The 27712-nt window shown below is 45.8% G+C and overlaps 2 protein-coding genes and 2 long non-coding RNA genes across 8 annotated transcripts; 3 read left to right on the top strand and 1 right to left on the bottom strand.

Moving 5' to 3' along the window:
* The first annotated feature begins 626 nt into the window (after window positions 1–626).
* LOC120678659 (monocopper oxidase-like protein SKU5) lies at window positions 627–5102 on the top strand. The gene is made up of 8 exons (XM_039959922.1): window positions 627–1348; window positions 2081–2351; window positions 2739–2877; window positions 3197–3563; window positions 3749–4114; window positions 4208–4286; window positions 4442–4641; window positions 4728–5102. The coding sequence occupies exons 2-8, from the start codon at window positions 2094–2096 to the stop codon at window positions 4837–4839; spliced, it is 1521 nt and encodes a 506-aa protein (XP_039815856.1). The 5' UTR covers window positions 627–1348; window positions 2081–2093; the 3' UTR covers window positions 4840–5102.
* Window positions 3084–5946, bottom strand: LOC120678660. 4 transcript variants are annotated; one of them, XR_005676686.1, is made up of 4 exons: window positions 5637–5946; window positions 5378–5526; window positions 5031–5295; window positions 3084–4721 (listed from the first exon to the last, which is right to left on the bottom strand). It is a non-coding gene; the product is annotated as an uncharacterized LOC120678660 (long non-coding RNA). The 4 variants fall into 4 exon arrangements; XR_005676685.1 differs by having other exon boundaries at window positions 3104–4721; window positions 5601–5919; XR_005676684.1 differs by having other exon boundaries at window positions 3104–4721; window positions 5607–5919.
* A 60-nt stretch (window positions 5947–6006) lies between these two features.
* On the top strand, window positions 6007–9460 carry LOC120678661. 2 transcript variants are annotated; one of them, XR_005676687.1, is made up of 2 exons: window positions 6007–6753; window positions 7100–9460. It is a non-coding gene; the product is annotated as an uncharacterized LOC120678661 (long non-coding RNA). The 2 variants fall into 2 exon arrangements; XR_005676688.1 differs by having other exon boundaries at window positions 6007–6855.
* A 667-nt stretch (window positions 9461–10127) lies between these two features.
* LOC120677846 lies at window positions 10128–10958 on the top strand. Its single transcript, XM_039959049.1, has one exon. It carries the CDS (start codon window positions 10128–10130, stop codon window positions 10956–10958), a length of 831 nt encoding a protein of 276 aa, XP_039814983.1.
* The last annotated feature ends 16754 nt before the right edge of the window (window positions 10959–27712 follow it).

Below are 27712 nucleotides of genomic sequence, written 5' to 3'. Positions count from 1 at the left end.
AACTGTATATTTTGTATGAATAGATACTTATGCAACAAATGTACGCTTTATCTGTTTATCGTAATTCGACTTAACATAACTTCCCAAATGCTGTTCTCCAATGTAGTAGCCGCTAGATACTCGTATGAACGGTCCGATACACACCATGCTCTATCATTTGAAGCTACGATTAATTCAAACCAAGCCTTTAGCATTTGGTATTTTGCAATTGTTACCCTAGCAGTAAATAAAAGGGATATCTGAAACTTCCTTTTGCTCATAGCAGTGCATTGCTTTTTCTCTCTCCTCTGCTCTCCTTCCTCTCTTTTCCGCTTTTTATACCTCACAAAAACCCCACACCGCTAGAGGGGCCAAAACCCCCTGGCAAAGAAAGGCTCGGACGACGCAGGACGAGAGGGAGTTGGTAGAGCGCAGGGTGCACGCCGCGGAGCGCAGGAGAGCCATCGATGGTGGCGGCGGCGGCGGCGGCGATGGCGGCCGCCGTGTCGCTCGCGGCCGTCTTGGCGTCGGCCGCCGCGCAGGCCGAGGTGCGGTGGGAGGTGTCGTACCTCACGCTGGAGCCCCTCGGCGACGCGCAGAAGGCGCGTACTTGTTGCCACCACCTCTCTGTTCTCGTTCTCTTGCTGTCTGAAAGTTCTCGATTTCGACCGGAAAAAAGCTCTTGATTTCTTGGGATATTTCCCGTGGCTTTCGCTCTCGTTTTCCCACACTTTTGTTACATGAAATCTTCCGAAAAAATGCCATCTTTTTAGATGTTTTGTGATAAGTAGTTGGTTCGTTCGATCGGCGTGTTCCTGTCTTAAAAGTGCCTCCTTTATTTCTCTTCTCCGAGTGAGCAATTTGCATCGCACGATCTCGTCGTGGCCGCTTCGTCCTTGGTTTCTTTGTCCCAAAGGGTTCGTAAAGGCCGCGCTGCTCTGAAATAGAACCTGCAGTCGATGTTGCAAGAACTGTTTTATTGGTCGTGATATGTGTTCTTGAGTTCTTGCAATCTGAAGAAACATTTTTTTCTCTCTCGTTCTCTATCTTTTATTCGGTTCTGGTGGCGCATGCCCGAAATATTTCTTGCCCGGAGGCTTGCGTAAAAATCATCTTTTGGGATCCATTTCCAAGATGCAATCTTGTACCCTGTTTTCTCACATGTTTTTTTTCCTAAAAGAGGAAATTTGTGCTACGTGGGTTTGGAGGCTGTAGATGCAAAATCCTGAGAGCGCAACTCGCTTCATTTTTATTCCCAGGTGATTGCGATTAACAACCAGTTCCCGGGCCCTCTCCTGAACGTGACGACGAACCAGAACGTGAGGGTGAACGTCCAAAACAACCTGGATGAGCCCCTCCTCATCACCTGGTACTCTTCACTACTGATGCCTCTGATCACTCCATTTTCCTGCAGCAGATCTCAACTAGTCCTATTATACACATACACCAAAAACAATTTCTAGGAATTCTCAATATGCCACATTTGCATTTTCTGTTTTTCCCGGATTAAAGGAGATATCAGGGGGATATTATGAGTAAATTACGTTTATAGCCATATCTACAGTCCCATCTGTGATGAAATTCTCGGTGGATCTTGAGCTGGGCTTCCATTTCTGCCTCTTGGCCTTCCTATCAGGGGACAGGGATATATTGTGCCATGTACATAGGCCTTGCGCTTTTGAGACATTTATGGGCATAATTGATCGTGACATATAGGCATATATGGACAGGCATATCATGTTCGTTCAGCAGATTTTCATCTGTGCGTGATTCTCGGGCGTCATAGGATTTACAACCTCATAATTCGTACCAAAATGTCATTGCTCTAAACAAGTAGCTAGTGACTGACAAAAATGTAACATTTTTTTTAATGTTTACATTTACATATCTCTGTTCTTGATGATTCACAACTATTCCAAATGAAATGCCAGAAGGTTCTACGAAACAACTTTTCAGATGTTTAATCGTAACTTTAAACAAGATTGAAATGTTTGACACATGAGTGCTGCTTCTGCGAATTCTATCTTTTATAACTGAACTGCACCGGTGCCAATTTTCCTCTTCTGTGGCAACTGAACTGGTGTGTTCACTCCTGTGGCAGGGACGGAATCCAGATGAGGATGAACTCGTGGCAGGATGGCGTTTCCGGAACCAACTGCCCGATCCCTCCTGGATGGAACTGGACCTACGAGTTCCAGCTCAAGGACCAGATCGGCAGTTTCTTCTACTTCCCGTCGCTCGGCCTCCAGCGAACTGCCGGCGGGTACGGCCCCATCACCGTCAACAACCGTGCCACTGTGCCGGTCCCCTTCGGCCAGCCCGACGGCGACATCACCCTGTTCATTGGGGATTGGTACACCAAGAGCCACATTGTAAGGATTTTGTAACTGTGTCCATGCACTTTAGGTGTTGTAGTGTTTCTGAGGGAGCCAAGGGAAAGAATGAGCTTCCTTGATCTTTGGCACAATAATTTCTTGATTATGATGGTGCATCATGAATTTACACAGAATACATGCTTAGTTATTTCCCTGCGGGTGCAGGATATTAGGGGAAACATTAGTGCTCATATGAGAATCAAATCTCTTTTCTCTCTCTCTCTCTCTCTCTCTCTCTCTCTCTCTCTCTCTCTCTCTCTCTCTCTCTCTCAGCACACAGTATTTTGCTGAAAATAGAATTGTACGGTTCTGTCCTTGCCTCCTTGGTACTTGATGGGGGATTTTGTTAGTCTTCATGTAATTTGAGAATTCTGTCCCATGTAGGAATTGAGGAACATGCTAGATGATGGCAGGGATCTAGGGGTACCAGATGCAATTCTGATCAATGGAAGGGCACCATACAGATATGACACTGCACTGGTTCCTGATGGCCTTCAGTATGAAATTGTTGGAGTTGAGCCAGGTTGATCACTTTTTTTTTATTTTTTATTTTTGCAGATTTGCATCTCTATATGTGTAATGTTTGCAAGATATGCATGACGAATGCTAGCAGTCATGTTTTTATTTTTAGGAGTGGTAGTGGTTATGTTTCAACTTGCTGTCAATTTGGGAGCCGAAAAAGAATTTAGATTTTATCAGTCCTTAATGCGAATTGGAAAACAAAGTAAATGGAAGTAGAAATCTCCATATTGTTCTCATATGCATCTTAAATTGATCAATATCTATCAGCATTACTGTTTATCATGAGTCTTGATGTCTGATGCTCTGAATATTTGTAACAGGGAAAACGTATCGCTTCCGTGTCCACAATGTTGGCATCTCAACTAGCCTCAACTTCAGGATCCAGAATCACAACATGCTTCTGGTAGAGGCTGAAGGAACCTACACCAATCAGCAGAACTACACCAACCTCGACATACATGTGGGACAGTCGTACTCTTTCTTGGTGACCATGGACCAAAATGCAAGCACTGACTACTACATTGTAGCGAGCCCAAGGTTCATAAGCAATCCTCAATGGAGTCAGGTCACTGGTGTAGCCATCCTGCAGTACTCAAACTCCAAAGGCAAAGCTTCTGGGCCTCTCCCTGATGCTCCAAATGATTACTATGACAAGTACTACTCCATCAACCAGGCAAGGTCCATCAGGTCAGTGCAGGAACAGATTCTGTTCTTGAATTGGAACTGCTTTTTTTTTATAAAAAAAAGAGTTACTTTGATTCTGAGCTTAGCATATCTGATTATTGTTCTGTATTTGAAGGTTGTAACTTTTATGGTTGCATTTGATATTCATATATGTTCTCTATTAAGAGCCACTGGCATTGTTCTTTCAGAATGAACACGAGTGCTGGTGCTGCCCGTCCAAATCCGCAGGGATCGTTCCATTATGGTTCGATCAACATCACTCAGACATTTGTTCTCAAGAACGAGGCGCCCTTGCGCATCAATGGAAAGCATCGGAGGACGATCAACAGGATCTCATACTCTCCTCCTGAGACACCACTGAGGCTTGCTGACCTCCACAACCTTACTGGAGTTTACACAACTGATTTCCCTGCAATGCCAAGCAACGTGCCAGCAAAGATAGCTTCATCTGCACTGAACGCATCCTACAAGGGCTTCCTTGAGATCATCTTCCAGAACAATGACAGTGACGTTCAGGCCTACCATCTGGATGGTTACTCATTCTTTGTTGTAGGGTATATTCTGAACCATCACAACCTTCAGGTTCATCCAGTGTTTCATATCAGCTTGAACATCTGAAAGGAATACCACCATGTTGTGAATTTCAGGATGGATTACGGCGAGTGGACACCAGACAGGAGGAATGAGTACAACAGGTGGGACGCCATATCTCGCTGCACGACTCAGGTATACAACTTCTTGAGGACCAACTGGCTATGTGCGGTCGCAGAGACCATTCTTTTTGTAAAAAAAAATGATCATGTGCCAGTCCTGTACTTCACACAGCTGCACCCTTGGTCAGTTTGAACAACGAAAGTTCTGAACTTTGCAATGACAAACAGGTCTTCCCTGGAGGCTGGACTGCGGTCCTAGTCTCACTTGACAATGTTGGTATCTGGAATCTGCGTGCGGAGAAGCTGGATAACTGGTACAGAGGGCAGGAGGTCTATGTGAAGGTTCCTGATCCGCTGGGCTACAACATCACTGAAATGGTCATGCCGGATAATGTCCTGTACTGTGGTCTCCTGAAGGACAGGCAAAAGTACGTTTCAGCTGAATGTCTCTTCTCTGATGCAGTTATACATTTTGCTGTTCTTGGCTCACATCCTGCTCTGAAAAACCCTGCAGGCCACAGGTTCATGAGTCAAACAGCAAGTCATCGGCGCAAGCTGAAGCTGGATGCAGAAACAGGTTCCTTGCAACTGTGATGCTGGTTGGCGCAGTGGTGATCTTCAGTTGAATTTGTCAAATTTTTTGTTAGATTTTGCGAGGCAGGAATAGAACATTTACAAGAAGAGTTCAGCATAGGGAAGTTTATGGAGATAGGACCTGGTGGTGATTCTCAAGTTTTTAGATGTTGTAGAACTAATCGAAAAGCTGTTTCTGAATAGGCAGTAGTTTGATACTGAAAATGAGAATTCAACAGTTTACCAATGTGTGTGATGATTGGTTGTATTGCTGCTGCAGATAGAATGATTGTTCAGGTCTAGAGGCTGCAGTTCATTCCACTGCTTCAGTTGCTTGTATGCATTTTGCGATAAAGGCATAAGCAACTGGCATTGTTGATGCTTTACAAGATATTCGAATCTGAACTTAATTTTGACATCTACCACTTGCATACAGGAACCTCCAACAACAATACCAGTATATCACATTGCAGCAAACGTTAAAGATGCCAAATTCACAATGATTGAACCTGAAATATTTTGCTCTGATTAGTTTGTGTGCAAGTAGAGTTGACACAAAGATAGAACGTGAATAAGAGAATTCAGTGTTACCAAACTCAATTTAGTCTTCTGCGGACCACATCCAACATCATCAGAGAAAAGAGTAAACCACACTTGCGCATGTCTGAACATCCGCTCCCAGTCCCAGCGATTCCGTTGACACATGGTCAACAATCTAACAACTGAATCTCCCGGAGAACCTGAAGCCATCAAGGAGTCAGAGTCCAGCAAAATTTCCCGCACAATTTGGTCGAAACGAATGGAAACGAGAGACGGAGACGAGAGGGTGGTGCACGGGGCGCTTGCGGACGTTGGCGAGGAGGTAGCCGTAGAGCGGCGGCGTCAGCCGTCATCCCCAGCTGCTTCCGCCCGCGCCGAGCCTCCTCCTCCACCGCCGCCGCCGCGGTGGAGGAGTGGCGCGAGCACATGAGGCGCACGAGGCATGCCAGTTGGACCTTGGAGTTCCGAAGCTCCGCGAGACCAGGGGCAGCGGCGAGACAGGCAGCGGAAAGAAGAGGTACCCAACGGACGCCCGGCGGGAGGCGGCGCTCCGGCGAGTCGCGGTGGAGCGCCAGATCTCGGCCTAGATTTTGCGAATGGCCCCGATATTTGCAAAACACCCGTAATTATTTGCATATACCCCCTTCATTTCGATCGTGATTACTAATCGCGATCCGATTATTTACATAATACCCCCTATTATTTTTCATATAGCCCCCTAGTTCAGGCCGGGTCCTCCTCTCACCAGTCCGGCGCCGCCTGCCGCCGCCTCCGCCCGCTGCCGTCCGCCGCAAGTGCATAGCCTCCCCACTGACCCATCAGTGGCCTCCGATCAAAACGATCCGCACCCACTTGCTCCCGCGGGCCGCAGCACATCTGACCGAGGCGGGCGCCGGTCATTTGCCGCACGACCGAGCTCGCACCCGCTGGGCGTGCAAGCCTGCAAGGCGAGCTCCGGCAGTGGCAGACCGGAGACGTGTTTGTGGAGACGCCACACCCTCTTGGCCCGCGACGGGGCTGCCGCCGAGAGTCGTGGTGTTCGCCACCTGCGGAAGCTGCTCGGTGAAATGCGGCACCAGGTCATAGGGAAGGAAATTTGCGGTGATAGGTTCTGGTGGAGATCCTCAAGTTGTTAGATGTTGTAGAACAAATCGAAAATCCGTTTCTGAATGGCTGGGAATTTGATACTGGAAATGTGAATTCAACAGTTTACCCAGGGTGCGTGATGATTGGTTGTATTGCTGCTGCAGGTAGAATGAATGTTCAGGTCTAGAGGCTGCAGTTCATGCAATCAAGCCACTGGGCTTGTATGCGTTCTGCCGCGACCCTCCTCAGGTTGTCGGCGACCGTGCCCTTGCCCCAAGCGTCGCCAACAGCGCCGCTCCACCTGGCCGGCGGCGGAGCCAGTACACATCCAGGGCATGAAGGTGAGCCTTAGGTCCCTCTCTCCCTTGGGCGAGCTGAGCATCCTTGGTTGGGCCTAGCGATATGTGGGATCTGTCCATCCACAACCTCTGGTTCTTAAGCAGGTGATGAATGCGGAATGCCTTGCTGTTCTTGTTGCGTGTATGTAGAGATCTGCTTCTTGGAGGGCTCCTGATTGTTTAAGGTCAAATTGTACTGCTTTATTGTTAATATAGGACCACTGCAAGGTCGCAATTGCTTTGATTTCTTACTCTGATAATTTTATGTATGTGGCAATTTACGTTAGTTTTCAGTTAACCCTTCTCTGCATTTATGCTGGTAGCCGTAACACAATGCATTATATTCCAGGATAAAACTGTGAGTGATATTCAGAAAAATTTTGGTTGGATCCATTACCTTTACCTTGGAAGAAGCTTGGGAAATCTTGGGCGCCCAGAAAATGCAAAACCTTTGTGTGGCTGGCAATTAGGAATCGTTGTTGGACGGCTGATCGTTTGCAAAAAAGGGGACTGCCTCACCCGGAGCGTTGCCCTCCTTGTGACCAAGAGGAAGAAACGGCCCAACACATTCACACTTCTTACGTCTTCGCAAGGCAGTATTGGTATGCTGTTTTACAGCCTCTTAACATGGTAAGGCTAACACGTACTAGATCTGTGGCCTTTGCTGATTGGTGGATGCGAGCAGAGAAAAAACTACTGAAGGGGTTCCATACCTACTGTATCTTGGGAGCCTGGACCCTTTGGAAACATAGGAATGCTTGTGTTTTTGGAGGTGCATCTCCAGATCTACAGGCAACAATCCAAGCTTTCAAAGATGAAGCTAACCTATGGAAGTTTGCAGGGGCTAAAGGTCTATCCTCCCTTTGCCTTGAGTTGGGAGGAAACCGAGTCTAAGTTCCTGGGTTCCCTTGGTCTGGTCCTGAGTTTTTAGTTATCCTGTAATAGCTCTTTGCTCGGCTTTTCTCATTTCTAGTCCAAGGTGAGAATTGCTTCTTGTGTAATTGGACCACTCATTTTTCTCTCTTAATACAAAGATGCGCAGCTCTCCTGCATGTTCGATAAAAAAAATTGTGAGTGATATTGTGTACCAATAACACAATGTTAGTTTATTTGGAACCATGATTAGTCATCTTAATCAATTTTCCATGTTTCGGTTTAAGAGGGTCTCCTTCTGTCCTCAAATGAATTTGTAGCCATGCAGTATCTGTTCTTTTTAGCCTCATGTCATGTCCTGATGGTTTAGCAGGGTGGGTGGGTGGTCTGCATCTGGTGTGCATCAGTGATGTTCCCGATTCATGTTAATTTCTTTGCAACCCGAATTCAGTCTTTGATAAATAATGAAATCCAGGGATGCTAAACATGTTAGTTTCATGGGCATAACAGCTAGTTTTACATGTCAAGGTAAGAGTGCTTGAAACAGCAGCTCTTGGCTAGGAATTGACCATGCAATCCAATTTCTGTCTTGTGTGATCAAGAACTTGAAACAGCAGCTCACTTGTGTCTGAACTGCAGCTTTGCGAAAGAAGTGTGGCACTTGCTCCTTTCTTGGGCTAACCTGAGCATTCAGACAATTCTGGCTAATGATCAGGATATTCAAGCTTGGTGGGCTATGGCTCTGAAGCCACATTCTGTTAAAAACAAAGGTCAGTAGTGGCCATCCTGATGATCACAGTTTTGGAATGTCTGGAATGGAAGAAACAGAAGAGTGTTTGACAACAGGTCACTACAGCTGGTTCTGGTGTTCCACTCGATCAAAACTGAGTTGCTGCAGTGTGTGGCGGCCTATGGGAGGCCAGAGCTTTCTTAGTTTTTACGTTAGTGTTACCTCACTTGTTCTTGCGCTTGTGTGTGTGTCAATTTATTTTTGTAATATCTCTTATGCAAGACTCTCCAAAAAGGTGAGTGCTAGCATGTATTCTCTGCTGAGTGCTGAAATTCTTGATAGGATGTAGAGATAGCTTGAGTGATCCTTTTATGAATCAGTGCTTGTGCATTGCTACCTGCCTTGCTAACACAATATGTCAATATTAGCCCTGTTACTGTATTTGGTTCTCATCTTATATGTATCCTTCTCAGGACTTGTTCTTTTCTGTCGATTTATGCATTCTCCTTTGCTCATTGGGAATTTGGGTCCTTTCTAGTCAGATTCGAGTTGTTTGTTTAGCTCATCACACAAATATTAAGCATTATTATATCTTTTTTGGTACTGCATTAACCCGTTCTCACTTCTCACAAAGTAGTTAAATGTGGTCCATTTTGACACTTGAGTTGCATTCTGTGAATAATGCAGTTTATTCTTATTATTTTGTGTAGAGATCAGTATTCCAATTCATTTTTACTTGTCATTTTGTAAAGCTACAATCTTATGTATATTCATTTACATTTCTTTCCATGACATTTGCATAAGTGCAGAGTGCCAGTCTCTCAAACATCCAGCAGGAGCAGAGTTTCCCTTCCCCATCAACATCCACCTGGGGCAGCAGTAGGATTTAGCTCCTTGCATGCTGGACCAAGTCAAGTTCCAGCCTATCAAGGCGAAGTATGATTTAGCTCAATGTTCGAGCAGACGAATCGTTTATGTGTTGTAATTTTGCTCAATGTAATCACAAAATTGTTTTACCTTTGTGATCATACTATTAATCAACCGTATGTACGTGTGTAAATATATTTTTGATTGAGGCAGTAAAGTCGTTTCCAGCTTGTCGCGTAAGCTTGTTCTGAAGCAAAAAGGCCACTAGCAGCAAGCGAGCAAGCTTATTAAATTGCTTCCTGCGTAACCCAATGGGTTTTGGGTAATATGATGCTTTTTTTAGGTTGAGCGGGTTGGACACTGGTTGACCCAAAACCAACCCATTTGCATGGCTAATTATATGGTAAAGGCATAAGCAACTGGCATTGTTGTTGCTTTACAAGATATTTGAATCTGAAATTAATGTTGAAACCAACCACTTGCATGCAGTAACCTCCACCAACAATGCTATTAGAGATATATTGTTGTATTTCATTGTATTGAGTTTACTTGTACTCCAAGCCATACGACAATATATAATAGAGGTCACCCTCCTCCTTTGGGTGTGTGGTGTTTCCCCAATTCTCTACATGGTATCACGAGTCCGGGCCAAACCCTAGGCCGGCCATGTGCCCTCTCCTCTCATCTGCCCTAGCTCGCGCAGCAGCCCCTGCTTGTGCGACCACCCACCACCAGCCGCCGCCTGCCCTAGGCCGCGGCACCTCTTCCCCTGCGCCGCCCCTTCCTGGCCGGCTGCTCTCCCCTCCCTGCACTGCTCAGATTGCTTCTGTTGGCCGCTGCTCGACCTCCCTGCGCCGCCCATATTGCATCTATTGGCCGGCTGCAACTCAGCAGATTGCATCTGTTGATGTCCTGTGTCACCAACACCTCTACCAACGCCGGTGACACCCTCGACGATGGTGAATCCCTCCTCGACGGCATCGCCTCCCTCTTCGTCGATGACATCCAGCCTCTGCCGATCCCCATGGCTGCGTACGCCACCGTCTCCGTACAGGCGCACGTTCCCATCAAGTTGGAACTCCGCTCCTCCAACTACACCAAGTGGAGCAACTTCTTCGAGGTCATGTGCGGCAAGTTCGGCCTCCTCTATCACATCACCAGCGCTCCTCCTGATCCGTGCACTGATGCCTGGAACGAGGAAGACTGCGCTGTCCGCAGCTGGCTCTACGGCTCCGTCACCGAGGACGTCCTCGACTTCACCATGACAGCCAACCAGACTGCGCGGGAACTTCGGGTCGCCATCGCCAACCACTTCCAGGCGAACAAAGCCCCTTGCGCCATCTTCTTGAGTCATGCGTTCCATGCCCTTACTCAAGGGGATATGTCCATCCATGAGTACGCCCAAGCCCTGAAGAAGGCCGCCAATGCACTTCAGGACATCGACAAGCCCGTCGCCGACTCTGAGATGGTGCTGGCCCTTCTCGCCGGCGCTGATCCTCGCTACAGCACCACTGGAGAAATCATCACAGGCGAGGCGGGCATGACCTTCGTCAAGGCCGTCGATCGCCTCGCCCTCCAGAAGCTGCGCCTGGCAAATCATGCCAAGATGTCCGTGTCGTCCGCTTTGGTCGCCTCTTCTTCGACGGGGTGCGGTTCCTCCTGCCAGTCTGCGTCGTCCTCGACCTCCGTGATGCAGCCACACCCCAATCAGCAGCAGCAGCAGTGTCCGCCGCAGTAGCAGCAGGGCGGCAAGCAGCAGCAGCATCGCCATAGGGGCAGGCGGTCCAACGGCGGCCAACAGTAGCAGCAGCCACCTCGCACGCCTAACCCTGGCGGCCCATGGATCTACATCAACCCGTGGGCTGCCCAAGGTGCGCAAGGTGGGAGTGGTGGTACAGGAGGCCAATTCCAGCGCGGTGGTCAGGGCGTTCTTGGCGCCCCTCCTCAGGCTCACGCGGTGCTTACCCCTACCTAGGCACCAGCTCAGTCTCCTTTGTGGGATCAGGCTGGCCTGATTGCCGCTCTTCAGTAGATGGCGCTCGAGGGCAACGCATGGGTGATGGACACTGGAGCCTCCATGCACATGCACTCCTCTGAAGGTATACTTCTCTCTCGCCTTCTAGCTGCTTCCTCTTTGATTACCGTAGGCAATGGTGCACATATCTCTGTCACGTCCCGAGGTTCTTCCGTTCTAGCCACAGATACGTCTAGATTTGTTTTGAACAACATTCTTATCGTTCCATCCATCATTCGCAACTTACTTTCAGTTCGCCAGTTCACTCGCGATAACCATTGTTCTATCGAGTTTGACGCCTCTGGTTTTTCTGTTAAGGACATCAGGACGCGGCGAGTGATCCTTCGCTGCGACGGCGACCTCTACACCATCCCTTCAGTTGCTCCCGCCGCCACACAAGCCCTCCTTGCAGCCTCCTCCACCTTGTGGCATCGTCACCTCGGTCATCCTAGTCTAGCAGTCTTAGCTACTTTAAAACAAAACAATTTGGTCTCATGTAATAAAGTAGATCGCTCATTGTGTCATGCATGTCAGCTTGGCAAGCACGCACGTCTTACGTTTGCTGCTTCTACTTCACAAACTACTTCACCTTTTGAGATAGTTCACTGTGATGTCTGGACCTCGCCGGTTGCTAGTATTTCTGGTTGTTCCTACTACTTGGTTTTGTTGGATGATTTTTCGCACTATTGTTGGACATTCCCGCTTAAGCACAAATCCGATGTACATTAGCATATTGTTGATTTCATCGCTTATGCTCGCACTCAGTTCGGCCTTCCCGTTAAGTGCTTTCAAGCCGATAATGGGACCGAATTTGTTAACCACGCCATGCACACTACCCTCCGCGCCAATGGCATTGTTTTTCACCTTTCATGCCCTTATACCTCTCCACAGAATGGCAAGGCTGAATACATCCTTCGAACTCTTAACAATTCAGTGTGAACCCTCGTCATCCATGCCTCTATGCCGCCCAAGTATTGGGCTAAGGCACTCGCAGCAGCCACCTATCTGCTTAACCGGCACCCCTCCTCCTCCATTCGTAATGTGATTCCCTATTTTAGCCTCTATAACTCTTATCCCTCTTATGATCACTTGCATGTCTTTGGTTGCTTGTGTTATCCTAACCTACAGGCCACCTCCTCACACAAGCTCGCACCATGCTCAACCGCATGTGTCTTTTTGGGATATCCGCCTGATCATAAGGGTTATCGCTGTCTTAACCTTACAACACATCGCATTATTATATCTAGACACATTGTGTTTGATGAGTCCACCTTTCCCTTCGCTCGTGAGACTCATCCACCCACCACCAGCTCCTTTGATTTCTTACTCGGTCGCGACTTGGATATTGCGCCTTTGTTTACTAATCATGCAGTTGGTGGCTCTCCTACGGCTGCTCTGTCTTCCATAGACGTTAAGCAACCGTGCTCGGTACCTGGTGGGAGCAGTGTTGAACCCCCACTAGGGCCCTCGGCGTCTCCATCTCCGGGCTGGCATGGTTTCGTGCCCCCGTCCGGTCCTTCGGCGTCTTCTCTTACGGGCGGGACGACTTCTAGCCTGCTTCCTGCGCCAGCAGCAGCATCTGCTCCACCTGCGCCTCCTAGTGCACCCGGTGCTGCTTCTGGTGCGCCTGATGGTGCTCCTTCTGGGGTGCCTGGAGCGCCCGATGTTGCTGCTCCTGCTCCTGCTCCTGCTCCTAGAGCGCCTCCTGGTGCTGCTCCTGGGGCGCCTCTTGGTGTTGTGCCTGACGGACGCTTCGGTTGAGTGTACAGCCGCCGACCAGCTCCTGCTAGGGTTCCCTCGCAGCCTGGTTGCCCTCTTCGCGAGCTTCCTCTACCACAGCTACAGGGCCACTACCTTGGTCCTCTTTCGGCGCGGTCTTCAGAAGCTCCTCCTCGAGTGCTTCCTCCACTTGAGCCTCCTCGACGTCCGATGAGTGGTTCTCCTCCACTGCGGGTCCTTCGCTGCATTACTCGACTCCAATCTGGTACAATTCAGCCAGTTAGTTACAAGAATTTGTCTGCTGATCATGTTGTTGCTTCTCCCGTTCCGGGCAATTATCGCAGTGCACTTGCGGATCCTAATTGGCGAGCAGCTATGGCAGATGAGTTTCAGGCTCTGGTTGATAATGGTACTTGGCGCCTTGTTCCTCGGCCTCCTGGAGCTAATGTGGTGACTGGCAAGTGGATTTTCAAGCATAAGTTTCATTTAGATGGCTCTCTTGCACATCATAAAGCTAGATGGGTAGTTTGTCGATTTTCTCAGCAGCATGGCATAGATTATGATGAGACTTTCAGTCCTGTGGTCAAGCCTGCCACCATTCGCACTGTTCTTAGCCTTGTTGTATCTCGTCATTGGCCTATTCGTCAGCTCGATGTGAAGAATGCCTTTCTGCATGGACATCTTGATGCTACAGTGTTGAAAGGACCTTAAGATGCCTAGAGGGGGGGGTGAATAGGCAATCTGTAGCTAAAAAGACACTTAAAAACTGTTAGTCATAGGGGCTGCCCAGAGACTCCGGGTATAAGCCCGGAAACTCCGGGTTTTGTGTCCGGAGTATTCGGAGCTCTTGCCCAGAGACTTCGGGTAAGAAATAACTGAAGGTAAACAACTAGAATCTGAAAGGGAAAAGTAGATCGAGCAAAGATAAAAGTACCAGGGGTCCCTATAGGTGATGTTCCACAAGTTGGTTCGCTCTAGAAACTAGTAAATGAGTAGATCGAGCTCAAACCCTAGAAATGTGTTCTCACAAGCAAGTAGTAAAGAAATCAAATAAACAACACAAGAGAGACAACAATTTGTTTCCCGAAGTTCACACCCAAAGGTGCTACGTCTCCGTTGAGGAAGGATTCAAGAGATGGCACTCAAGAATCCCTTAACTCCTCTCCCAAGGGCGAGATCACCTCTCAAGCCCAAGATCACTTACTATGAGTTCCTCGGCGAGGAATGAAGCTTACAAACTTCTTGAGTTGCTCACAATCTTGGTTGAGCAATCACAAGCACGCCTAGCCGTCTAGGAGCACAAGGCTCCAAGAGTAACAAACTTGAAATCCGCGGGCTTGACCAAAACCAAGTGCTCAAGAGATGGGAATGAGGCTCACTAGCACGAATCCTTGCTCTTGCTTGACTCTCACTCATATCTCCCAAAGGAATCACTCAAGAATGAAGAAAGGGGAGTGTGAGAGCTCTCTTTTGCAAAGGGGTGTGTTCAGCTCGAAATTTTGGCAAGAGAGTTGGCTGAAGGGGTATGGAGGGGTATTTATACCTCTCTAGCTGAAAAGTAGCCGTTGGGGTCAGGGTTACCCGGAGACTCCGGGTATAAGCCCGGAAACTCCGGGCTAGCAAGTTTTTCCAACGGTGAGCAGGGCATCCGGACACTCCGGGCAACAGGGTCCGGAGTATCCGGCCCTATAACCGGAGTATCCGGGTTTGGCATGACAACAACTTGGTTTTTGTTCTTCTGAGTGGGTACTATGGCTCACAAGTGTTTTTCTAGGTTCTCTTGAGCACTAGTTCTAGATCAAAACCTTTGAACCAAGTCCCTATTGATAGTACGGCGTTCCTATACTCAAATTTCAAATATAAAACTAAATTCTAGAGTACGCTTGAGCACCGCCTTTTCATTCCTTTTTCGAGGGGTCATGCATCAAGAATTGATTTATCTATTCATCCTCATCACCTGCACACATGCTCAATTACACCATTAAATATACATGTGTTTTGTCATATATCACCAAAACCCACTTAGGGGCCTAGATCACTTTCAATCTCCCTCTTTTTGGTGATTGATGACAACCCACCTGTAGCTCATTTGATAATCATAAAGTTGTAAACATCTAGCATATAAGAGCTCCCCCTTAACGTATGCCATGAACTTTGAATTTCAAATTTGACTTAACATGTCAACAATTGGCAACGTATCAAGAAAACGAGCAACTCTTATATGTTTTACAGTGGGGTGAGCAGGTGAGTGCCAAAGAAATCAAGTGTGATGCATATGACATGATATCCATAAAAAAGAAATGTGAACTTGCAGCAGGATCAAGAAGTCCAGAGTATCCGGCCTGTAGCCCGGAGTATCTGGCCCTCTGCAAAATTCACAGAAAAACAGCCATCACAACAAGTGAATATAACTCAAACTAACACAAATTTCCTTAGAACAGAGTTAAAGACGACAACTAAGCACAGAGTAGCACTCATTACATAAGTTCTCACACCACATAGTCCTTACAAATGTTAAGAGAGTTCGAAACGATCACACGGAGTTCGAAACGGAAACGAAACGACCACAGAGTGCGATACATGGATACATGCCCAAATGAGTGCCAAAAAGGGATACAGAGGCCTTTTCTCTCCCCCTTTGTCATCAAGTGCCAAAAAGGGAATGAAAAGCAACACAAGGAGCTTCTACTCATCATCATCATCTTGGGCAGCGTCCTCAGAAGTGTCCTCATCCTCATCCGAGTCGCGATGCTCATGGTAACCTTGGGGTTCTTCTTCTTCTTCGGTCTCCTCATCTTCATCGAAGATCTCTTGGCCACTAGGAGGTGCACGAGAGGAGGAAGTAGCAGCACGGCGACGAGGAGAACGAGCCTGACGACGAGCATGAGGAAGTGGAGCATGAGCAGCAGCAACAGCGGCCTCATCGGCGGCATCCCACTCAGCAAAAGGGTCATCGAACTCCGGTAGATCACGGTGTTCAGTCAAAGGAAGTCCGAGATGGCCTCTGATCTCATTGATAGATCTAGTGTTCTCATGCACATCATGTGCAATGTTCCTGAACATCCCGAACAAGCTGCGAAGGGCCCTCTTCATAAAATAATCAAGGTGACCATGGCGAGAGAAGGAGGAAACCCTAGAAGAAGACGGTGTGGGATCAAGTCTTGGGTTGCTTGTGGCACCGGCATGGAGTGGAGGAAGTGGAGGTGCATCACCAGAACGGGCACGAAGGTGAAGGGGCTCATGCTTGCAAGTCTTCTGAAAAGTGCCTTTGTGACTCTCTCAATCATATACATAATGTATGGTGCAGCTGGGAGAGACTTCTTTGCTTCAACCATGGTCCTTCTCAGCTCATTCCAAATGAAGTCCATGATGCAAAAGGGTCGGCCACCAGGCAAAGTGCGAGCTAGGAGATTAACTGCATAATATCTGAGTGCCACTGGATCTCCATCCTTTGCATCAATAGTGGCCCTAAAGAATTGATTCATAGTGTAGTAGACCGGCAAAAGAGTGCTTGTATTTCCTTTTTCAGCCCAATAAGGATTGAAGAACAGTTGTGGCAACTGATATGGCTTGAGTTGCTGCTCAACATGAATAGGATCACGCTTCTCATCCTTTGACCCAAGACCAAGGATCCTAGAGAAGGTCATGTAGTCCACACAATACTGCTCTCCCTCAGTGGTCCAGTAGAAGGCTATCTCTCTTTCATCATAGTAGAGAGAAGAGTGAAATTGTGCCAAGATTTCTTCATTCCAATTGTATCTAAAGCCCATGATGTCATTCAAGCCCATTTCCTTGCACTTTGCTATAGCTTCATTGAAGAAAGGGTCATTCATGTCCTCAAAGTACTTCCAATCCATGTACTTGCATGGAACAATTGGTGCAGTGGACTTTCTCATTGCAACAGATGAATAGAAATCTGAATGTAATTTGCATCAAAAACGCCTTTCAAGCCGCTCACACTTCTCATATTTGTATACTGGTTCTTTGCGTGCTTCTCTGAGAGCGACATCTTGCTAGTAGTAGTTCCTAGCCATCTCAACTGCAAATCCTTCTACAAATCGGGGTGCGGCAATTCTTGGACACCCTGGATATTGTCGCTGCTTAGATGTGAACTCCACTTGCAGGCGAGGTGGAGTATGAGGACAGATAGCATGAGCTACGCCTTGCCTTGTTGGATTGGGGCGAGATGGAGGAGGAACCGGTATTCCTTGCATGACATATGGAGCTTTCCTTGGCTCCTTAGCTTGTGAGCTGCTCCCGGCAGATTCTTTACCGGGACGATGACGAGGACGCAGCTCCTGTTGAGGTGGATTTGGAGGAGGCACATCATCTTGAGATCTGCAATCATGGCGATGCTTTTGCCTCCTTTGCCTAGCCTCCTCTTCGGTTTCTCCAGCACGCTGCCTCACCATTGCCTAAAGGATATGGACAAAATCAGGATTAGGATTGGATAGGTCTTGGAATGGAAGATATGTGCCAAGTTGAGTTTAGTCCGGAGACTCCGGCCATAGCCCCGGAGACTCCAGCCCAGAGGGTCTGGAGTATCCGGGCCTATACCTAGAGAATCCGGACAAACCTAGTCCGAGACCCTAGAATTCAAAAACTAAGATTTGACCAAGGGATTTGTATGAAATTTGAACCATAAGATCCTACACAAGCTAGGAAGAGATGTCCTAAAGATCAATCCTAAAAACCTATGTCATTGAGAGATCGGGCGATTCGAAGTTCAAAATACCTTTTGGACCGTTGAGAGCATGGGAACTTCAAATCCAAAGCCTCCCCGAAGATTCCGGAGAGGGGAGCAACCTTCCTTCAAGGATCCACGAGCTCTTGACAAAGGGAAGGTGCAAATCGCTCTTAGGGCGAGTATGGAGGAGAAGAGAGGAAGAGGGGCGGTGCCGGCAGTAGAAAGAACAAGATAGTGGCCGGTTGACCTCCGACCTGTGGCAGAACCACCTGAATTATCCCGGCTCAAGTGCGCTGGCCATCACCATAAAGGCAATACCGACTCAAATGCACTTCAAACGGAACAATTCTTGGTCTGTCGGGTTACGTCCCAATACAACCACCGGATCTCGGATCGAACAAGCATACCCCACACGAAGGCGAGTCCAGAGATATTACAACCATAAATTTTACAACACAGGCATAGTAGTTATTACAACAAGTTCAAAGTATTATTACAGGTCCAAACTCAGTAAAACGTTATACAAGACATAAGTTTAAAGTTCAGAGTTAAAGCAGCGGAAAGAAAACACGACGGCTACAACACGTCGCAAAAAGGATACCAAGCTAGCCCAAGCAAGGTATCACTCGTCGGGGTCATTGCCAGCCGGAGACGGATCCCACTCTACGGACCAGCCAGAGGGCAAAGAGCAGGGCCAAGTCAGACTAGCGGTCTGGTGCTCAAAACTCATACTTGAAACAGGATTCAACAGCAAGGCTGAGTATACTAATACTCAGCAAGACTTAACCATCAACGGATATACTTAGTCCACTTAACTAGACTATGCAGGGTTCTATATGGCTCTGGTTTTCCTTTTGCTGAAAAGCAACAAAGAGTAGGTCCTTAATTTCACATTTTAGTTTTCAATATTCTAGTTGATTAACCATTCTATGTAAGTAACTAATTCTAATCAACCATGGTAGAACTTTAGTCAAACATCAAAATTGATCATAATAAAATTACTCTTATTACTCTGTGTGGCAAAGGGATCAAGTAGTCTCAATATCCGCGAGAAACGGACGATTCGAATCAGATTTCCAACCTTGCAAGGTAAACCTAACACACACGTTTGGAACACCGTTGGGTCATTCCCAAACAACCGTTGACCTTTCATTCCGGCTTGTGGATAGGGTCAGTCTCCCCGACTACAGGGCACCATCTTCCTCCCTGTACCCGTGGTGTTGCACAACATAAACATAAAAACCTATCTCTAAGAGAGAGTGAAAGGTATATCCACTCACCGGTCCGATCAGCTACTAGGCTTACTGCATACCATATTTACGGCATGTGGCTAGTACGTTCAAACACTTAACCACCGCTACCACACACCGCGACCTTAGCAGAATTCATCGACACAGACGGACTTCAACAAATCAGCCCATGATCCTTATAGTGATTGCAGGAAGTAAACAATCAGCTTCTATAAGCTCGCGAGTGACAGACAATCACTCGACTTTTACCGGTCCTATTAGCATAGCATCTAACTCGGACTCAAATCTAGTGTTCAATCAGTAGGAACCTATAATTATGCAACTAGGGTTTTCAATCAATTCCAATAACTTAAATGCACAAGTAAATAATAACGATAAGTTGCATAATTTGAAATACTAGGTTTAAGTCCGGGGCTTGCCTTCGCAGTAGTCACTAGCTAAATCAGCCTTGGGCTCTTCCGGACTTTGGTCCGGGTCTTCAGTTAGTGTAGTGGCGTTCACCTGGGCTTCTTGATCACCTCCTTCGGACTCCGGGATCAGCTCGTACGTCCTGTCAGCTAGAACAGTCGTATCTATATGTGATGCAAGAAACAGTATTACAATCGTACACACTTCGCGATAAAGTTGCGGTCTAACAACTAGCAAACATAAGTTAGCATATGAGCAATTGTTTATAGAGTAGTTATTTAACATTTCTTACTACATAAAACAACATGATTAGCTTCACAAGACAACTTGACTACCTTCACAAAGTAAGTTTTAGTTGGTTCTCATAGCATGTAAATCTTGGTTTGCTAAGAATTAAGCAACTCAGCACACAACTAGTATTTAAATTCAGCAAAATTACATCAAATAGGAAGTACAGAGAGCAATCTATCCTGTAAATTTCATACTATTTCATGCAGCTAATTATTCAGAATAAAACATTTACTAAGATAGCATCTAGAACAAGATTAAATTCTATAGACTAAATTATAGCAAATCAGAGGCTATTAATTTAACAAGATTTTGATACGGAGCTAACACAGCTACTGCAAATGTTTCAGAATTTATCTAGACTTAAAACAAAAGTAATAATTTTGACAAAATTAAACCACCTATGGTAAAACTAATTAGTACAGAATGTTCTATAACGTTTCTGGATCCCAAATTTTACATACATGAACATATGACCAAAATAGAGTTCCACAAATATTCACAGATTTTTCTAAGTATGGAAACTATTTATTATAATTAAAGGCTTCTTAACAAGCATTAAATCAAAGATATAGTTAAACAGATCTAAAATTTCTCATACTTTTGCAATAGCAATGTTTTAGTGACATGCAGGCATGGAAAACATTTTAGACATAGAACTTTAATATTTCTACCAGCATAAATACATTAGCAAAACTAGTAGATCTAGGAATCTTGAACCTTTGACCTAGTTAAAGATGTCAAAAAGGGTTCAAATTTTTACCAGTTACTAGTAACACTGCAAGACACATTCTAGACAAAAAACACATGAAGTTACTGAGTACAACTCCTAGAACAATTAAAGCCTATTTATTCTATTCTTTTTCTTGGATTAACATGCAGACCAGAACTGAAGACGTGTATGCAACAAAACTTATAGGTCTTGTAACAAGGATTCCAAAACATTTGGATCTATATTTTTCTGTTTTTTCTACGAATTTCTAGGCATTTTCAAAGTTCACTAATTTGAATTCTAGAGTTCATGTATATTTCTCAGTTTAACCCCTGGAAGTTTTTGAATTCTAGCAGAAAGGCCCTTGGCCAGAGTCAGAGCAGAGGGAGGGGTTTTGACCACCGATTCCGGTGAGATGGGTCGCCGGCGGTGAGGGCTAGGGTGGGGAAAAGCAAGAGGGGGCTGAGCCGCACCTGTAGGTGTGCTTGGCTCGACAGGAGATGGCCGGAGGAGGCGGGTCCGCGGAGGAGGATGGCCGGCGGCGGCTCTGCACTGCGGCGGCGGCTTTCCGGCGGCGAAGGGGTGGCATGGCCTGGTCTGGGAGCTGCGCGAGAGCGCGGTGGAGCTAGGGATGGGGTTTGCACGAGCGGAGCGGCCGTGGAGGAGCGGGGCGATGGTGAGCTCGAGCTCGCCGGCGTTCGGGCGGGCGGTGGTGGCGTTCTGGAGATTTGGAGCGGGGAAGTGGCGAGAGAGTGAGGGGATTGGGATGCGGAAGTTCCCCTGGTGCTGAAGCGCGCGAGAGAAGGGGAGCCGGGGCTCTTCCCCGAGCTTGCCACGGCGGCGGCGATGTGGCGGCCGACTGGGGCCTCGGGGGTGCATGGCAGGAGCGGGGGAGGTCCAGCGCGAGGGGAAAAGGGCGGCGTGGAGCCCGGGCACGACGCGTGGAAGGCCACGGCGAGCAGGAGGTGGCCTGCGGCCCTCCCTCGGCGGTGGGCGGTGCCGCTCTGCGCCGGCGGTAGAGGAAGCAGAGAGGGAGAGAGGAGGAAGATGACAGCTGGACCTATTTGCAATTTCAGAAAAGTTTAGGGGTCCTACTGTAAAACAAAAATAGCTCCTAAACTATGGCTCAAATGAAAAAGTGCCCAACATGAAAGTTGTTCAACTTTTCAAGATCTACAACTTTGATGTTGTGCAAAATTTGATTTGACCAAAGGTTGAAAGGTTATTTTGAAAACATAGAAAGGATTTTGAATTTAATGGACTTTCTTCTTTTCCAAAGCAAATTCACCTTAATTTCAGACTGAAAAGTAAAATTTCCTGCCATGTAATGATTACACTGAATTTTATAAAGAAACCCTCCACAAAAGCAACATTTGCCCTTCATATTCAAATTAAATTATAGGAAGGACCTTGCATCAAATAATATTTACACAATTAGCCTTATATTTTTAAAATAAGACCCTTGTTCAAGCAATTTAAGCACATGATGCATAAAATAAATGCAGTTCTACTGTGTAGACACCTAGGGTGTCACACGACCCCGCGGTATATATACGAGATTTTTACAACCCGGAGTATCCGGCGCCAGGGCCGGAGTATCCGGACTGTCCGGAGTATCCGGGCCCTGGGCCGGAGACTCCGGCGCCTCCTGACACAGAGCAGGTATTGCAAGGATGGGACTTGATTTTCATGAATTTGGACTTGAGATGATAGATATTGATGGAAGATCTAATGGTGTGAGACAAAATTACTTAACTTGAGACCAGCCAACAATCAATCAATAAGAGCTATGATCTCAAGTAAGTAAAGTGAAAATCCAAGCTTTTCGAAATTCAAACTTTCATGCTTTGTTTTGAATTAAAATTCCTTTCCAAAAGATACTATACTAGTTTCACTCAAGTATGTACAAGGGTTCAAGCTAGGTTACGAGAATCCAAAATATTTAGCTCACTCCTCAAAGCACAAAACCTTTGCTCATCTAGAGGCTTAGTAAAGATATCGGCAAGTTGCCCGTCGGTGCTTACATGTTGTAAAGCAATATCTCCCTTAGCCTCACGATCCCGTAATAAGTGATGTCTTATATCTATGTGCTTTGTTCGGGAGTATTGCACCGGGTTGTTAGCTAGTTTGATCGCACTCTCATTGTCACACAAGAGAGGAATCGCACTAAAATGACAACCAAAGTCACTCAAAATTTGCTTCATCCACAAGAGTTGTGCACAACACGCACCAGCGGCGACATATTCAGCCTCCGTCGTGGACAAAGCGACTGAATTTTGCTTCTTAGAGCTCCACGCTACCAAAGACCGGCCAAGAAATTGACAAGTCCCGGTAGTGCTCTTTCGATCTACTTTGCAACCGGCATAATCCGAATCGAAATAGCCAAGTAAGTGGAAAGATGAGCCTTTGGGATACCACAAGCCAAGGTTAGGAGTGAAAACTAAATATCTCAAAATTCTTTTAACCGCCATCAAATGGCATTCTTTCGGATTAGCTTGAAACCTTGCACACATGCACACACTAAGCATAATATCGGGCCTAGATACACAAAGGTAAAGAAGAGATCCAATCATGGAGCGATATACCTTTTGATCCACGGCCTTTCCATCTTCATTGAGATCAAGATGTCCTTGTGTAGGCATTGGAGTTTTGATGGGCTTGGCATCTTCCATGTTAAATTTCTTTAGCATATCTTTGGTGTACTTAGTTTGACTAATGAAAGTGCCATCCTTGAGTTGCTTGATTTGAAATCCAAGGAAGAAAGTCAACTCTCCCATCATGGACATCTCGAATCTCTTTGTCATAATTCTACTAAAATCCTCGCACCAAGTTTGATTAGTAGAGCCAAATATAATATCATCGATATATATTTGGCACACAAATATATCTTTATCAACTTTCCGAGTGAAGAGAGTAGGATTGGCTTTGCCTATCTCAAAGCTTTTCCTTAAGAGAAAATCCTTAAGACATTCATACCATGCTCTAGGTGCTTGATTAAGCCCGTAGAGCGCCTTATGGAGCTTGTAGACGTGGTTTGGAAACTTTGGGTCTTCAAAGCCCGGTGTTTGCTCAACATATACCAATTCGGAGATTGGTCCATTGAGAAATGCGCTTTTCACATCTATTTGATATAGCTTAAAATCATGGTGAGTAGCAAAAGCAAGTAATACATGAATTGACTCAAGCCTAGCTACAGGAGCATAAATTTCACCAAAATCCAAACCTTCGATTTGCGTGAATCCTTGAGCAACTAACCTTGCCTTGTTTCTTGTTACCACGCCATTTTCATCTTGCTTGTTTCGAAAGACCCACTTGGTTCCTATGACATTTTGCTTGGGTCTTTCTACTAAGGACCAGACTTCATTCCGAGTGAAGTTGTTCAACTCCTCTTGCATGGCCATCACCCAATCTGGATCATCCAAAGCTTCATCTACCTTTAGTGGCTCCAAGGAAGAAACAAACGAGTAATGTTCACAAAAGGTAGCCAAACGAGAACGAGTGGTTACCCCTTTAGTTATGCTTCCAAGGATGTTGTACACCGGATAATCCTTTTGAATACTATGATGTACTCTTGGATGAGGGACTTGCGTTTGTTGTTGAACTTGTTGAGCCTCTTCTTCAACCTGAGGTTGATCTTGATGATCGGATGGTGGTTCTTGATCCATATCCCGGATACTCCGGTCCTCTTTCCGGTTAGACCGAACTTGAGACCCGGAGTCTCCGGCTTGATTTCCGAAGTTTCCAGAATGTGCGGCGGAATGTGTTCTTGATGTACTTGGAATCACCACCTCATCCTCATCTTGATCTTCTTGTTCTTGAGGCTTTATCTCTCCAATGGCTAGCTTCTTGATTGCCTTGCTTGATGGTTCTTCCAATCCTACAACATCATCAATTTGCTCTCCAAGGAGAAGTTCATACGCCGTCTTGTTCAAGATCTTGTGGAGGTAGAGGCGGTTGATTGCATGACACGCCGTATTGATTGCTTCCGCCCAAAATTGATCCGAGATCTTGTATTCATCAAGCATTGTTCTTGCGGCTTCTATGAGAGTTCTATTCTTCCTCTCAACAATTCCTTTTTGTTGAGGTGTGTATGGTACCGAGAACTCATGACCAATTCCTTCTTCATCAAGATATTCTTCTATGTTGGTGTTCTTGAATTCGGTGCCATTGTCACTTCTTACTTTCTTGATCTTGGTTTCAAACTCATTTTGGGCTCTTTTTGCAAATTTCTTGAATGTTTCTTGTACTACACTTTTGTCATGCAAAAAGAATACCCAAGTGAAATGAGAATAATCATCAACAATGACAAAACCATATTTGTTACCACCAATGCTTATGTAAGCCACCGGCCCAAAGAGATCCATACGGAGGAGTTCAATTGGCTTGAGGGTGGTGACGATACTCTTTGATAGATGTGGAACACCAACTTGTTTTCTCGCTTGGCAAGCACTACACACACGATCTTTCTCAAAGAAAACATTTGTTAGTCTTAGGATGTGATCCCTCTTTAGAAGCTTATTGAGATTTCTCATCCCAACGTGAGCTAGTCGGCGATGCCATAACCAACCCAAACTAGACTTTGCCACCAAACATGTGTCAAGTTGAGCTTTCTCTTGTGAAAAGTCCACAAGATATATCTTTCCCTTGAGCACACCCTTGAAAGCAATGGAGTCATCGCTTCTTCTAATGACGTACACACCCTCATTAGTGAAAATACAATTGAAGCCCGAGTCACAAAGTTGTGAAATGGACAACAAATTGTACCCAAGTGTATCAACTAAAAGAACCTTTGAGAGATTAAATTATGAGTTTAAAGTAATGTTACCGGTTCCAAGCACTTTTCCTCTTTCATTACTGGCAAATGTAATGTAGTGATCACCACTTGACTTTGTCAATGAATCAAACATACTCCTTTCTCCGGTCATATGATTTGTACATCCACTATCGATCACCCATGTTGACCCACCGGAGGAGTATCCCTACAAAACAAAGTTACTCTTTTCTTTTAGGTACCCAATAATACTTGGGTCCTTGAATGTTAGTAACAAGCACCTTGGGCATCTACACACAACTCTTTACTCTAGTGTTAAGTATGCGGTGACCTACAAATTTAGCAACCACTTTACCAAGGTGGTTTCTAGTCAACACAAAATCCGCATAAAAGGATACATGTGACGCCGGTTCTTGTGTTTGTGGCTTGCTTGAATTCTTGAACTTGTCTTGCTTTGATGAGGATGCAACAATCTTGGCACCCTCATCACATGTTGTACCTCTCTTGATGAACTTGACATGACTAGATGCTTGATTCTTTCTTTCTTTCTTGCGAATTGGAGTAGTCATGTTTACAAGACCCCCATTTGCTCCCAAAGCGGCAGTCTTGTTGTTCTTGACATATGGAATAGATTGTGAAATCCCTTGCTCATTCTTTCCAAGGCCTTTGCCTTTCTCAAATCCAAACTTGTCCTCTCCCCAACTACACTAGGCTCAAGGTGGAATAACGAAAGGAGGGTGCGTGCGATAGCTGCCTAAGCGCCCGACCGAGATCGGACTCGAGGGAGGGTAAGACCGGAACGATAGTGGAGGCCACAGCGATAGCGGAATAGAGCCCCCGGTGAGGGTGTCATTTTCTGTTTTATTCGGTACTTTAGTCCGAAACCAACACCTAATGATCAGGTAAATCATAAACGTAAACTTTTCTCTTTAATACCTTTCATGAAAGAAAAGGACAGGCAGCCGCTGCTGAACCAAGATCTCTGAGCCAAATCTCTTGGTATGCTTCTCAAATTTACCTACCCTTGAGTCGGGATTTGCTTTGGATGATTGCTCACTTGGATCTCGTAACAATTGGGTGAGCCTACTAATTTCCTTCTTCATGGCATTCATCTCAATATGGTTAGTAGCACAAGTTTGAATATCAACATTATAACAACGTGCACAACCATTGCTTGTTGATGGAGTGGATGAACTAGATTTCTCACTAGCTTTTGAGTTGCTCTCAAGAGTAATGTTGTGCTCAACCTCAAGTGCCTTGTGAATGGCTTCCAAGCTTGTGAAGCTTTCTTGAAGTTTTGCATTTTCACTTCTCAAGTTAGCATTTGTGTCCTCTACCAAGGAGTATTTCTTGGTTAAGTCATTCACTTTTTCTTTTTCACTAGTGAGTGACTCTCTTACCTCAAGAAGAATGCTATCATTGGTCTTGAGAGAGTCCTTAATCCTCTTGTTCTCCTTCCTTTCATAGGCAAGGTCCTTATCAAGAGTCTTAGTGGTTTTTCTCTCAAGCCTAAGCAACTCCTCTTGAGATTCAAGAGTTTCTTCTAACTCATCCACTTTCATCATTAGTTTCATTATTTTAGTTGCACCCTTTTTACCATATTGGCTAATTAAACTAGCAACTTCATCTTCCTCATCTAATTCACCATCCGATGAGTTTGGAGAGTTTACCTTCACATTCTTAGCCATAAGACATATGATTGGATCTTGATCTTCATCATCAGTGAGATCTTCAAATAGTGAAGTAGAATGATGAGGAGAGGCCTTGAATGCCATGGTAGCAACATCTTCATTTTCGGATTCACTTTCTTCTTGAGAATCCCATTCTTGACCAAGGTGAGCTTCACCGGCTTGTTTCTTGTATCTTGGTCTTTCTTTCTTGGAAGAGCCTTCTTTGTCATCTTTGTTCTTTTTCTTCTCTTCCGGACAATCCGCATTGAAATGTCCAAGTTTCTTGCACCCAAAACAAGGCTTGTTAGATCTTCTTCTTGGCTCATATTTGCCCTTGTTCTTGCTATAGTTCCGGAAGTTGCCCTTTCTAAAGACTCTTCTAAAATTCTTTATGAACAAAGCCATTTGCTAATCATCAAGCTCATCATCCTCATCATGGCTAGATTCCTCATTCTTGGATGATCGGTTTGCTTTCTCTTTGCCCTTGGAACTTGCTTGTAGTGCTATGCCATTATTCTTAGCCGCTTGCTCTTGAAGCTCGGCCAAATCTTGATTAATCTTGACTCTTCTTAGTTGATCATGATGAGCCTCAATTCTTCCAAGAACATTTTCAGCGGTGAAGTGCTTGAATCCATGTTCGGCTCTTATCAAGCTAGGTAAAGTAACATCCCTAGCCATATACACGGTCAAGAGCTTGTCCACAATCTCACGATCACCCCATTTGTCACCACCAAATGACTTGATTTGATTTGTGATCTTCTTCATCCTATTGTACATTTCTTTGACACTATCATCCTTTCTCATAGAGAAAAGGCTTAGCTCATCTTCTAATGTCTTGATCCTTGACTCACGAACCTTTCTTGAGCCTTGATGGTTGACTTAGAGAGTGTCCCAAGCATCTTTGCCGGTTGGTGTATCCTCTATCTTGTCAAACTCTTCGGAGCTCATGGATGTATGAAGGATATTCGATGCT

Source organism: Panicum virgatum, chromosome 6N (assembly GCF_016808335.1).
Source record: "Panicum virgatum strain AP13 chromosome 6N, P.virgatum_v5, whole genome shotgun sequence".
NCBI lineage: Eukaryota > Viridiplantae > Streptophyta > Magnoliopsida > Poales > Poaceae > Panicum > Panicum virgatum.
Note: the sequence above shows the minus strand (reverse complement) of the source record. Positions and strands in the feature narration are given on the sequence as shown.